The 14,024-nt window shown below is 33.8% G+C and overlaps 1 protein-coding gene and 1 non-coding gene across 2 annotated transcripts; one reads left to right on the top strand and one right to left on the bottom strand.

The window, feature by feature from the left end:
* The first annotated feature begins 4,017 nt into the window (after nucleotides 1–4,017).
* On the top strand, nucleotides 4,018–6,439 carry LOC21410633 (activator of 90 kDa heat shock protein ATPase homolog). Its single transcript, XM_010113073.2, has 3 exons — nucleotides 4,018–5,100; nucleotides 5,981–6,060; nucleotides 6,204–6,439. Exons 1-3 carry the CDS (start codon nucleotides 4,216–4,218, stop codon nucleotides 6,295–6,297), a joined length of 1,059 nt encoding a protein of 352 aa, XP_010111375.1. The 5' UTR covers nucleotides 4,018–4,215; the 3' UTR covers nucleotides 6,298–6,439.
* A 6,940-nt stretch (nucleotides 6,440–13,379) lies between these two features.
* On the bottom strand, nucleotides 13,380–13,486 carry LOC112094487. Its single transcript, XR_002903562.1, has one exon. It is a non-coding gene; the product is annotated as a small nucleolar RNA R71 (small nucleolar RNA).
* Nucleotides 13,487–14,024: the final 538 nt, after the last annotated feature.

Below are 14,024 nucleotides of genomic sequence, written 5' to 3'. Positions count from 1 at the left end.
TGTGGAACAAGGACACAGACACAATATGAATTTCTAATAATTCTGTTAAGTATAGAAATTCTAATTGAGTCTACTGATTGTCATATATAGGCTGGTCTTAATCCTGAGTTCTTAACAGACTCCTATTTATAGATTTGTGTCTTTTGATTTACTCGATACGGGATTCTGAGATCCTGAATCATATTCCTTGTATTTTGGAGATATGATGAAGTAGGTAGCCGGGAATGTTATTATACGAGATGGAATCCATTCCTTATTGAGAAAGAAGTAGATAAATAATTCTCTTAAGGGTTGATTCGGAACTTGGACCAGTAGGAGCTCCGATTCATAAATGTGTTTTATGAATCATTGTCCATTAGAGAATCAATGGTACTCAAGGATAAAGAAGTAATTAGAGAGGTTAACAGATTTTACCAAGCTCTAATTTTTACACTGTTTTTTTTATCTGCAAATAATTAAGCAAAAACTAGACAAATTCCAATTAAAAATATTATGAATAAAAATAATGGATTTGTTTAATTAAAGCTTAAATATTTTAATATTATATAAATCAAAAGCAATATTTATGGTGCATTTTCATGCACTAATCAATTATTAATTTTATTAGAGCTCGGGATTATAGGTCCATTAGTCCCCGCATCGTCTTAATAATTCTACCAGACACATAAGGCAAAATGAGAATTTTAGAATTACAGAATTCTAAAATTAAACACTCAAAAATAATTAATTGAGAATTAATTATTATTTAAATAATGTGATTATTTAAATTTGAATTTGAACACATCTAGATTTATCCATTTAAACTTATTTGATAAGTTGTTCAATTTAGAATTCAAATTAATTTAAGTTTGACTTAAATTGGAATTTGAATTTGAGTCAAAATTGGACGACAGGATAAATGATGATTTTCTTTTCCTTCCCTATCTGATATTGGCGCCACACAGGGATGAGAATCCCTATCTTGGCTGGCCACACTAAGGGATAAAGGAATAGGAGATTTTGTTTAAAATTCAAATAGGAGATAATTAACTAACTTTATCTTAGAGATATAGATTGGATTCCTTCTAGAAGTTTGACTTATACTCTATAAATAAGCGAATGGTAGACAATTTTCAGAATGAATTTTTGCCCTAATTTTAGAGGTGGCCGAAATTTCTCTATAGAGTGAAGGAAATATCTTTCTCCAAAAATTTCACATCGTGCATGCGTTGGTGTTTGTGAAAATTCGAGTGTTTATTGTAACCCGTTTTGTCTCATGTGTGCCTACATACACGTCTTCATGGATTCTAGGAATTGACGTGGAAGACATTGGTTTTCTAAACACAAAGCTTTGGAGCAAGGATTGTTCGAGGTCAAAGAACTTAAGTTATCATCTGAGTCGGCCTCTAGGTATTTTTCCTAATTAGTTATTAATAAATGAATTAATGAGATTAATTTATTCGTACATAAATTAATATAATCTATAGAGTATCTCAAAGGTTTTATGAAAATTTTTGTTATACACGATCCGACTCCCCCCCCCCCTACGCTTCCGCATCCGGATTCGATTTGGTGACCAACAGTTCCAACACAACAGCCAAAACATAACATCCTTTTTTTCTGAAAGGAAGTGTAAACTCTTAATTCCATATTACAGGCATCAGCAAGTAATTTGTACTCTGATAAATTACTTACACAACCATAAGTACAAGCCTTAACACCACCGTAGTGACCTGGTCTGGGTTCCAGGTTCTGCCCCCGAGGATACACGTTGCATATCATATCTAGGTCATCAGCAGGCTTACCAGTTTGCAAAATATCTTATTTTAAGAAATCATTCATTAAAACTCTGAAATAGTTCATTATGATTCCAATAGCTAAAATCAAACTATTGTGTTAAAATATTTTTTCTTCCTCAAACATGTCCTTTCTTTAAAACATTTGTAAGGTCAAAACTCTTTAAAATAGGCTATCGAAGAAAATGATAAGAAATCCTACCTCTAAAGTACCAAACATATTGCTAGCGTTGCGCTATTCTAGCTTCTGCTTCCTCAAAGCCTTCAATCCTACTTCTCAACTAGCATACACACACAAAACAATGCTTTAGGATTCAATTTTCATTTCTAAAGCAAATCGAGCTCAATTATACACTTTGATTTCCTATTAGTGTGCCTTAATCCAATTCCAAGTTTCATAAATTATTTCATGTTTCAAATCATCATTCCAAGGATTTTGATCTCAAAACATGGATAAAGATGCTAATCCATCTACTTTAGGTTCTTAAATGAAGCTAATTTGGGCTCTCTTTAAAAATCAGGGTCAAAACAGGGTTTCAAGGCAAATTCAGCTCAAATCACGTGTGCATCGGCTGACCGGTGACAGAGAAGTTGTTCTTCACCGGTCGGCCGATGAAGAAGAGACCGGTGGAGTTCAGCAGTTCGTGGAAAAATGACCAAACTACGAAGAAAAACTCCAAAACCTGCAAATCTGAGTTTCTAATCTGAGATATTTCAAAGAAAAATTACTAAATCCAGGTTCGAAATGACAAATTTAGTCCAAAGAACCAATTTTCATCGTGATTTTACCCAAAATCCAATTTAAACTAAAAATAGGTTTTTCTAACCGAAAAATTTAAGATGCAAGAGAAGTTTTTCAGAAATCTTACCCCAAATGATTCTCTTGACGTTGAAAACTCATTAAAGTTCCTCTTTAGTTCAAGATTTTAGAAGATTTGACAAATTTTGAAGAAAGTGTGAGAGAGAGCTACGAGAGAGAGTGAGAGAACAACATAGAGGGAGAGCAAGAGGGAAAACGAGAGAGAGAGAGTTGAGGGAGCACAGGAAGAAAAGGAAAAAGAAAAAAGAAAAAAGGAAAGAAAAGAAATAAGAAAAATAAGGATAATTTCAAAAGATATTTATAAAAATAGACTAGGAAGTGTGTCTACATATACTTTTAGGGTGAAAATATAAATATGTAAAATATTTAAATCCCTTAGAAATATTTAAACTTAAACACCAGAAACATTTAATGAACATTATTAAGTAATTAAACAATATTAGACACACTAATAAATCCTAATTACTTTAATTAATTCTGTTTAATTTCTCAATGTGTTACAAAATGCCACCCTCTTTTCAATTTGAAAATATGTGGCTGGAGGATGTAGGTTTTCAGAACTAAAAATGAAATTAATAGAAATAAGAAGTACACTTAATGGTATAGCTCTAAAATGCATGGTTAAAAAATGAGAAATGAAAAACTAAAAAAGTAAATTTTACATAATTTCTTTTTCTACATGCCATTCAAACATTCAAATGTATTTATTGTGTCTCTTAATGTATAATATGTTTTCTAACTCACCTCCTAAGTGTTGGAACGCGTTATTTTTTAGATATATAAATGGGTGTGATGCACATAAAGATGTTAAGTTTGTTAATATTTTTAAACCTTTATGAGTATGTTTGGTAGATGGATTTAAAATTATAATTTTAGATCTTAATTCAGAATTAGTGTTTATTTACAGTGATTTTAAATCATGATTCATAATTAGTGTTTGATTTGGATGATTTTAAATTATGATTCAAAATCTGATGTAATGTTTAAACTAGTTCAAATCATAATTCTAAAATTACACTCTCTTTTGATTCAAGGTGATTAAACTCTTAATTCTAAATAATTTGAATCTAAAATAATAAATTATAGTTATAGTTCCAAAATATAAAAATACATTAATTTAATCATCGTACAAAATAAATCCTAGGCCCCGTTCATTTCGCCGATTCGAGTTTAGAATTCGAGTTTTGCTACAGTAAAAAGCTCTCAGAAACAATCACATCTAATTTTTTTGCTACAGTAAAAAACTCACATAACGTCACATCTCAACTCAAATTAAAAACTCAAATCAGCGAACTAAACGGGCCTCTAGTTAAGACTTAAGGGGAAACTTTTAAAATTTATCAAAAAAAAAAAAAAAAAACGTGAACTTCTAGATCCTTCTGTATCACTGATTCACTAACTACACCAGATTGTGCTAAAAAAAAAAAAAAAAAAAAACGTAAGAGTAGACTCTAGACCCTTCCATTTCGCGGAAGCCTCCAGACCCATCTCCTTCCTCACTTTCCCACCCTATTTCTCTCTCCCAAACTTTCTCGCTTTTTCCCATTCCTGTTTCTCTACAAAAATCCCTAGCTCCCCAAATCTCAGAAAAGAGCTCCAAACTTTCTCCCTCTTGCATTAATGGCGAAGTACGGCGAGGGCGACAGGCGATGGATCGTCGAGGACAGACCCGACGGTGCCAACGTCCACAACTGGCATTGGTCGGAGACCGACTGCCTCGAATGGAGTCGGAACTTACTCTCGAAGCTTCTCTCCAACCTCGTCGTCCTCGACGGCGAGGGCAATCTCTTCGTCCGGACCAAGAAGGTCGAGAAGGTCGACGGCGAGGCGTACGTTAACGTACGGAAGGGGAAGATCATTCCCGGCTACGAAATCAGCGTCGCGATCCCGTGGGAGGGCGAGGCCAAGGACGCCGACGGGAAGTCGCTACTTAAGGTGGACGGCACCGTCGATATTCCGTACATCGCCGACGAGAACGCCGACGAGGATCCGGAGATTAGGGTTACGGTGAAGGACGAGGGGCCGATTGGGAGAACGTTGAAGGAGGCGATGGCGGCGAAGGGGAAGCCAATTATTTTCGAGAAGGTTAGGGTTTATGTTGAAACAATGGCTAGAGGTGGCCCCGCTAAGGACGCTTTGGAGAGCAAGAAGGTGGAGCCGAAGAGCTGGACGAGTCCGTCGGTGAATTCTGTGGCGGCGGCGGCGACGAAGGAGGTGGTGGAGAAGAAGGAGGTGAAGAAGAAGGAGGCGAAGAAGGAAGGGTTTAAGACGATAACGATGACGGAGAAGTTCAGTTGCAGAGCAAGGGATATGTACGAGATTTTGATGGATGAGAATCGGTGGAAGGGATTCACGAGTAGTAATGCGAGGATAAGCAAGGAGGTTGGTGGAGAGTTTAGTATTTTTGATGGGTCAGTGACCGGTACGAATCTGGAGTTGCAAGACGGGAATTTGATCGTTCAGAAATGGCGGTTTGGAAATTGGCCTGATGGGATTCATTCGACGGTAAAGTTTCTTGTTTTTTGATGTTTTTCCCACGTCGTGTTTTGGATATGTTTGGTAACTGCTATTAGCAAAAATGACTAAAATTTGATAGAATGTTGGCATATTCGATCATGATTAGCAAGGCTGTCCAAATTTGATTGAATGCTGGTATATTGGTTATTTTGTGATTAGCGAAGTTGACAAAATTTGGTACAATGTTGGTATTCTTTGATTAGTTCGTGATTAATAATGTAGACCAAATTTTATACAATGTTGGGACATTTTGGTTACTTTAGGATTGGCAAAGTTATCCAAATTTGATAAAATGTTGGTCTATTTGATTAGTTTGTGCTTAGCTGAGTTGACCAAATTTACAATGTTGGTATATTTGTTTGGTTTGTGATTAGCAACGTTGTCCAAAGTTTATTGGATGTGTATTAGATTAGGGAACATGACTAGGATTTGATAGAATGTTGGCAACTTTTTTTACTTTGTGAATAGGAAAGTTGTCCGAATTTGATTGAGTGCTGATACTATTTGGTTAGTTTGTGATTAGTGAAGTAGACCAAATTTTATACAATGTTGGTATATTTAGATTAGTTTGTAATTAGCAAAGTTCCCCAAATTTGATATAATGTTGGTATATTGATTTGCTTGTCTTGAGCAAAGTGACTAAATTTGGTATAATGTTGGTATGTTTTGACTAGTTTGTGATGAGCAATGTTTATCTAAATTTGATAGAATGTTAGTATATCTGATTAGATTGTGTTTAGCAGAGTTGACTGAATTTGATACGATGTTGGTATATTTTTATTAGTTTGTGATTAGCATAGTAGTCTTGGATGTTTATTTGATTAGTCTTTGATTAGCAAAGTTGATTATATCTAATTGAATGTCACAGGTGAGACTGACTTTGGATGAACCTGAACCGGGAGTTACCGTTGTGAAGCTAACACACACTGATATTCCAGAGGAAGATAGGTGCGTTTCTTTTAACGTGATTGTAAAGATATTGGTTTTGGCTATATGTGTTAATTTTTGCTTTGGAAAGAGGTTAGTTTCGGCTATACGTGTTAATTTGATTGCTTCTCTTGGAAAGCTAATTGCTTTGTCTTGTGAAACAGATACGGGAATGCGACCGTGGTGGAGAATACAGAGAGAGGATGGCGGGATCTGATTTTCCACAAGATACGTGCGGTCTTTGGTTTTGGACTTTGAGTTCCTTTTTTTTTTTTTTGGATAGTTTCCTTCAAAAGTGTGGAAATTTCTTCAAGCAATTAAGCATTAATTTGCATCTTTGGATATCTATCATTCTTGGATTGGTAATAATATTGGAGAGGTGTGTTGAATTTTTGTTCCATTTGAGTCGAGCTATGGTACTCTGGCATTTGGCGATGGCTTGAGGTTGTTTTCCACTTTTGGGATATGGGAAATTAATTTTTACTCGATAGACATTAATCCGTTGTGGACCTTTGTTATTAATGTCTCATCTTTATAATGTCAATTTATTTGGTAGAAGTCACTTTAGTTGCCTATGGATAAGTTCTGCAGCTGTTATTCAAGGATTCATGTTTCTATGCTTTTTAGATTTGAACAAATGCGACGAAAAGAGGTCAATGAGTTTTTGTTGGTTGAAAAAAGAGGTTGACAAGTTATTCATCAGATCAGAAAATCAATTAATAAATTAGAATTGGATAGGATGGTTTGCTTCATGTTGCTTAAAGTATCGACCTTTGAGGAATGTGGTAGGTCAAAATAGAAATTTTCTAATAGAAGTTGCTCAGTTGCTAAAAAGGTTGTGCTTTACTAATACATCTAATATTGATATTCATTATTCTCAGGAGTATATTAGTGAACTTACCTTAGAAGGGCACAAGTTTAAATTTTTTACCCTGACTCTTGATTAGTATAATATTTGATTAAAAATGTATTATTTAAGAGTAGGGTAAAAGTATTAATTAAGAGTAGGGTAAAAATCAACACTCATGCCATTTAAATTACATTTTACTATCAACCCTGAAAATATATTAGCAGAGCCTAATTGCATTTCATTATTAACTACGCCATCCGTTTGGTGGTGTTTCGCCACTTTCGAGTTGTCCCGTATGTGTAATTAATTTTCATGTGGGCATATGTTAGCAAGATCATCTAGATTCAAGTTGATATAAACAATATGAGTTCTTTGCTTGCAAATTGAACTAGGAGATAAGTAGTAATTGTCAATGATTGAACTTATGGCATGTTTAGGAAGTAAGGAATTAGAGTTAATTTCATATTTACTCTTTTTATTTTGAAATGGGAGCGGGATTGGTGGGTTCCGCTCAAATTTAAGATTAAGAAATGAGATTGGCATTTTCATGCTCCTTTTAGAATTGAGACTCTCATTCTTGATATTAAAATTAAATTACTATCATATCCCTATTTTACTTATAAATATAAATTTAGAAATAAAATTCAAAAAATACTAATTATAGCCTCTATTTACTATTTTATTTGCTTAATATTATTATATTAGCCTAATTATTATTAATTTTATATAATAAAATATGTACTTTATTTTGTTTAATAAATTAATAATATATTTTAATTTTTTAACAATATTTTTAATTTTGACAATTTATTTTTATATTTTAAATAACAATACAATTTATATTTATTATTATATTACTCTATTATTATACTAAATAAATAAATTATGATTAATTTTAATGTAATAAGTACACAATTTATTTTTTAAATTACAAATATAAATTGACTTAAAGGGTATATTAGTACTTTTACATTAGTTAATTTTGATTTTAAGTGTAAGTAAACGCATAAATAGGATTTAAAATGCCTCTGATTTTGAATATTGCCGCTAAGTAAACAATTTATTCTGACTTTAATTCCTCACTTTAAATTCTACTCACTTTGAATTCTGCTCATTCCAATTTATGTCTATTTTAATTACATGTAGGTAAACATGCTATTAATCTCACGAAAAAGAAATGTAAGCTAATCTAGACAAGATTGTATATTCACGTCTAACACAATTGTCTGATTGAAGACAAAACTCTGCTGAAAACATTAATCAGTATGCTGAACAGAATTGGAGTTAATCAATGTTACTTTAAGAGTATCAAATATTTGTCACTCTAACGTTTCTAAAAGCTTTTGTAAAGGCTTTTGAAGTCAGTGAGAGGCAAAAAACATCTGAAATTTAGAAAAGGTGAAAGGAAAAAAAGAATCGTCGCCTGAGAGATTCAGGGTCTGTTCGTTTGCTGCAACTTACTCGAGAAAGGCTCACTCGAGTGCTGAAGTTGGCCCAAGTTCGCGTTCGGCATTTGAAAACTCGAATTCAAACTTGAAAATTAATTCGAGTTATCAACCCGTTTTTGAGTTGAATTTTCCCCTGCTACTCGAGTTACTTCTCTGCACTTATACAGTGCAGATTCCTGACCTTGAGAGCTGTGCGCTGCTGAAACTTGCTTTCAGCTCTTCTTTCTACACTGCCATTTCACGTGGTTCAATGCAAGACTACTTTTTGTAATATAAATATATATATATATATATATATTTGTGTGTGTGTCTAATGTCAATGTGAATATAATGCAAACCGAGAGAACCATTTCCTGATCTTCTACTTTTTGTTTTTATTATTTATTATTTTTGTAATTATGTATATTTTTAAAATTATCAGATTACTCAATAATTATTTATAAGTAATTTAAATTATTCATATTTAATAACAAAAAACATAATAAATTCAGAAAATAAAAAAATTGTAAAAGAATTGAATAAAATTGTTGAAAGAAAAAAATTATATCCACTATTCACAACTCAAGTTTTACAACAAATAAACACAAACTCAAAAAGATTCTTATCTAAAATCATAACCCAAGTATACACAATTAAACGTAAACTCAAATTATAACTTCAACTCAAATTATAACTCAAATTTAACTTAAAAACTTAACTCAAGAATACTTATAAAAGAATAAGCCCTCAAACTCGCGGAGAAACTCCGTGTACTTAGCAGGCACACGCCTTAACTACTCGGCCAAAGTGACGCTTTTGTTCCTTCTTCTCAAGAGAAATAATATGAACTAAACAAACGGGCAAATAGACTGATACTTGATTCATTCAATGGTTTTTTCTCTCTTTTTTTGTGGAAAACATAAAGTCCAATTAAGTGCATATAAATACATCCTTGACTAAAGTCAAAAAATGAGTACTTTTGTTTCCGGTGTTAAAAAGTAGACAACCGCGTAACATTTTCTTAAAATTTAGAATTTTTTTAAAAAAAAATATTTAATTTATTAATTTAAATTAAAATGTGACTTTATATAAAAAAAATTTACTGTAATAAAATAAATATATATAATTATTTTTAAAAAAAAATTTTATTATAATAAAATTTAAATTTATTATAATTTTAAATTTAAAACGATAAAATAGACCGAATATGGTGACCAATATAGTACTGAAATTTTAGACATGACGTCTGTGATCACTGAAACATTTAAATTTTTGCCTGATTATTAAACCCGAACTGTCTAAAAATTCAGACTGCCCGACCCGACCCAATTTTTACCTTGGACAGGCTTCGGGCTGCCCGTTACCCGACCGCCTGCCTGAATTTTTAAATATTTTTATATTGTATAATGTATATATATATATATATATTACAATTTGAAATTTGAAATGAACACACGAACTATATAAAAAAAATATTTTTTTATTGATTTTTAAATTTGTAATTCATGATTGTCTCGTTAAAAATCTTATCAAGAAAAACCCAATTGAGATAAAAACTTAATAAGGAAAAAAGAGTGCAATCATTGTGGGACGAATTATAAATTTGACAAACTTACAAAATCTATTCAAGATTACAATAACACTATACAAATTAGAAATTACAAAGTAAATAAATATTTACAAATTACAATAATAACATTTAATTTAAAGTAGAAGGATCGTCTTGAAAATTAAAAGTTAATCTATTAAATTCGTCGATCCATTCTTAGCTTGCCAGTGAGATTGTATCGTGTAAGCGTTAGTCGGAATGATCCCAATCCTTGATGCACACCAAAGCTTCAACAATATCTTGTTGCAATGCGTTTCTCCGATCTTTAAGTATTCGGTCGGTTGTACTGAATGCTTGTTCAGTGATAAATGCACAAATTTACAATTTTAATGTTCATAATTGTCAAATTATTTTATCAAATTTGTGATTTTAATTTCAAATATTCCTAAATTTAGAGGATTTAATTTTAATTAGATTTATTTCATTTTTTTCAGGTTTTTCAAGAAAACAATTGGATTTGGGCTAGTTTACCAAGCAAAACCCAAAAGTTGAGCCCAAGAAAAGCCCAATTCGGCCCAAAGCCCATCAGCCCATCGTCCAGCCGAGCCGAGCTGAGAAGCCGCAAGCCCATCCCAGCCGCCACGTGTCGACCACTGCCGCACCGCAGGTCCGTGGGACCCAGCTGTCCCCGCGCATACGCGCGCTTGGCGTGCACGCCATTCCCTCCGGGCGAGTTCTCCTCACAGGCGCGTCAGGCACGCTTCCTCTTTCTTTCGCATGGGTCCCGCGTTCCAGCGTCCCTCCAGCCAGGTCTCGCCACGCGTCCAGTGGGGTCTAGCTGCTCCCTCGCGTACGCGCGCTTTGCTCGCACGTTCTCTCTCCGAGCGAGTTCTTCTCCCGCGCGCATCCACTCTTCCTCCGTGTGGGCCCAGCAGTGCAACACGTTTTCTCCCACGCGCGAATCAACTTGTGCCACGTGTCCATATGGGACCCAGATGTCGGCCACTTACTCCTCTCAGCCTATCGTCGCGCGACACGTGGTCTGGTGCCATGTGTCCCACTCTTCAGAAACGTGATGGTTTTTCTCCTCCGATTAAGCCTTGTAACTTCTTAATTAGGATCTGATTTTTAGCTTTTTAGCATTCTCAAAACTCTATAAATAGGGTCATTGTCAAGGTGATTAAGTGTGGATTTTTTAGAGCCTAAATTCTCACATATTTTCTTTTTCTTGTTCTTATTCTCATACTTTCTTTTTAGAATTTTATGGGAATTATGTGCAAGTTAGGCTAGAGTATTTAGGTGAGGCTAGAGATGATCCTATATGTGTAGTGAATTTATTTGGATTTTTGATTCTCTAATGGTTTGTAAGTTTTATACATTTGAGTAAATAATTTTCTTTTATCATATTTCTTCTTCTTATCAATATATTTTATTGTCAACTTTCATATAAATCTAGTCAAGCTCTTTTTATGTGATTATTGCATTATATTATATATTGATAGGTATTGTTTTATGAGTAGTATTTTACTGCAATATTACCAACGGTATATTGTCGCTCTTAGATTTCTCATAAGATAATTTTTTTCTAATTCTAAACATTAGAATTTTATTTACTCGAATACATTTTTAATTCATATGTTCTTCAAATATTTATTTTCCGATTGATTGTTTGGGATGTGAAACTTTCAATTGAGTCAATTTATGAATCAAAATCTAAATAGGTGAACAAAGCATATGGAGGATTCTCAAAGCCTTACCACTTTTTATTATTGAATTTTCTCCATTTTAAATTGTTCAAAAAATCATCAAAAACGCTCATTCATTTTCTTTGTTTAATTGCTTACTTTTCTAACACTTTTTATTTGCTAGTCATTTCTTGTTCAATTTAACACTTCCTCGTGGGATCGACCGTTCAAATTGTACTACAATTGACCGCTTATTTTTGTACACCTTTGGGCGTAACCAAGTTTTGGCGCCGTTGCCGGGGAGGTGCGTTAACAAGATTGTTCAGTAGATAATTAGCCAAAGAGGTAGGTACTATTCATCTTTTATTTATTTATTTTTTTTGTTTGGCACGTTAAAAAAAAAAAATTTTTAGTTTCCGTGACTTGATTGTTAGTATATATATATTTATATAAAAAAAAACTTTTGTTGCTGTATTCCTTTCTTTCTTTTTTTTTTCACGTTCTTCATTTGTTTTTCTTCTTAAAATTTCACACATTCTTCATTTGTTTTTATTCTTAAAAAAAAAAAAAAAAAACTTTTGTTGCACGTTCTCACGTTCCCAATTCTAAAAGTGTATTCCTTTCTTTCTTACTTTTTTTTTTCACGTTCACACGTTCTTCATTTTTTTTTTTGTAGTCTTGTTAAAAAAAAAAATCTCACACTTTTAGAATTGTTTTTATTCTTAATTTTTTTCCCTTTTTAGTTTTAAAATTAATTGTGATTTGATTTTGAAATCTTTTATTTTTGGTAAATTAGGATTTTATTTTGTTTCCTCATTTGTATATTTTAATTGTTGCCTTATTTAATTTTTCCTTTTATAGTTTCATTAACTCTTAGGATTATAACTAGGATTGTAATTAATTGACTAATTTAGATTCCTAATCTAGGATTTTCATAATTTGGTAGATTTAGGTTTTTGACTTTAGGAATAGTTTTCATTAATTAGATTATATTTCATAATTTACTCGATAAAATTTAATAATTGATTTTGAGAATAATTATGTGGTTACGTGGAAAGTATAATCTGAGTGAGTTCTGTCTAGGAAAGTTGGTACTTAAGCGGGCCTCGCCGCACTAATCTTTCCTGGGAACGTTGCTCTGTCTAGGAGACTATTCATTAAGCCAAGAGCTATAGTCTTTCCTGGGAGCACTCTCGGTGGTTACAATTTACGTTACTATATAATTATTTTCTTTTTGATTAAAAATAAAAAAAATTAAAAAAAAATTTTAAAAAAATTTTTAAAAAAAATTAAAAAAAAAAAAGTGAAACGTTATAGGGTAAATGAATCGTTATAGAGACGAATTAGGGAGATTCACAGTAAGACCAGAGAACCCTAGTGAAGTTTCTTCCCACATGTCTAGTCCTCCCTCGACCCCAGCCTCATTAGCAGTTGCAAAGCCGTTCGCAATGACTCAAAACGAGGAGGTCCAGCAGAAGACATTGAACGATTATCTCCACCCTACGCGTACAGCCACACCATCATGCATAATGTTTCCCCCAAATATGCCGAATTTGGATTTCAAGCCAGGCATGATCCAACTCCTGCCGACCTTTCACGGGTTAGAGAGCGAGAATCCATACGTTCATATTAGGGAGTTTGAAGAAGTAGTGGCCACTTTTCACAACCAAGCTGAAGCCGTGGACTTTGTGCGATTGAAATTCTTTCCTTTCTCTTTGAAGGAAAAGGCTAAAAGCTGGTTGTATTCTTTGCGACCTAGGTCTATTGGAAGTTAGGAAGAAATGACGACATCATTTTTCAACAAGTATTTCCCTCACCATAAGACCAATGGTCTGAAGCGACAGATCTCGACCTTTGCCCAAACGGACAATGAAACTTTGTATCAAGTTTGGGAACGGTTCAAGGATTTGTTAAATCAGTATCCCCACCATGGTTACGAGAGTTGGCGCCTCGTCAGTTATTTCTACAAAGGACTCACGATTCGAGAGCGCCAATTTGTGGAAATGATGTGCAATGGTGAATTTCTCCAAAAGGATCCCGAGGAGGCTTTTGAGTATCTCAACAAGTTAGCCGAAAAGGCCCACACTTGGACCGGACCTAGTGCTACTGATAGCACCAATAGGTCCCGACCGGTTGGAATCTATCAATTAAGGGAGGAGGACAACCTCAAAGCCCAAGTCGAATCTTTCACAAGGCAAATCGAGGCCCTCAAAGGTAAAGAAGGTAGAGGAATCCACGCGGTCGCAAGGGCAGAGACACATAAGCCATGCTTTGTCTGTGGTGGGGTGGAACATTTAGCTAATGATTGTCCTGCTTATGGTGAAATGAGAGGGGTTTATGAGGAGCAATGCAATGCCTTAGGGGCATACAACAAACCCTTTTCTAACACATACAATCCTGGCTGGAGGAACCATCCAAACTTCAGTTGGAGAGATTCCAACCAAGCACAACCATCAGGAGGACAATGGAGAACT

Source organism: Morus notabilis, unplaced genomic scaffold (genome assembly GCF_000414095.1).
Source record: "Morus notabilis unplaced genomic scaffold, ASM41409v2 Scaffold78, whole genome shotgun sequence".
NCBI lineage: Eukaryota > Viridiplantae > Streptophyta > Magnoliopsida > Rosales > Moraceae > Morus > Morus notabilis.
This window is presented reverse-complemented; position numbering and strand designations above follow the sequence as displayed.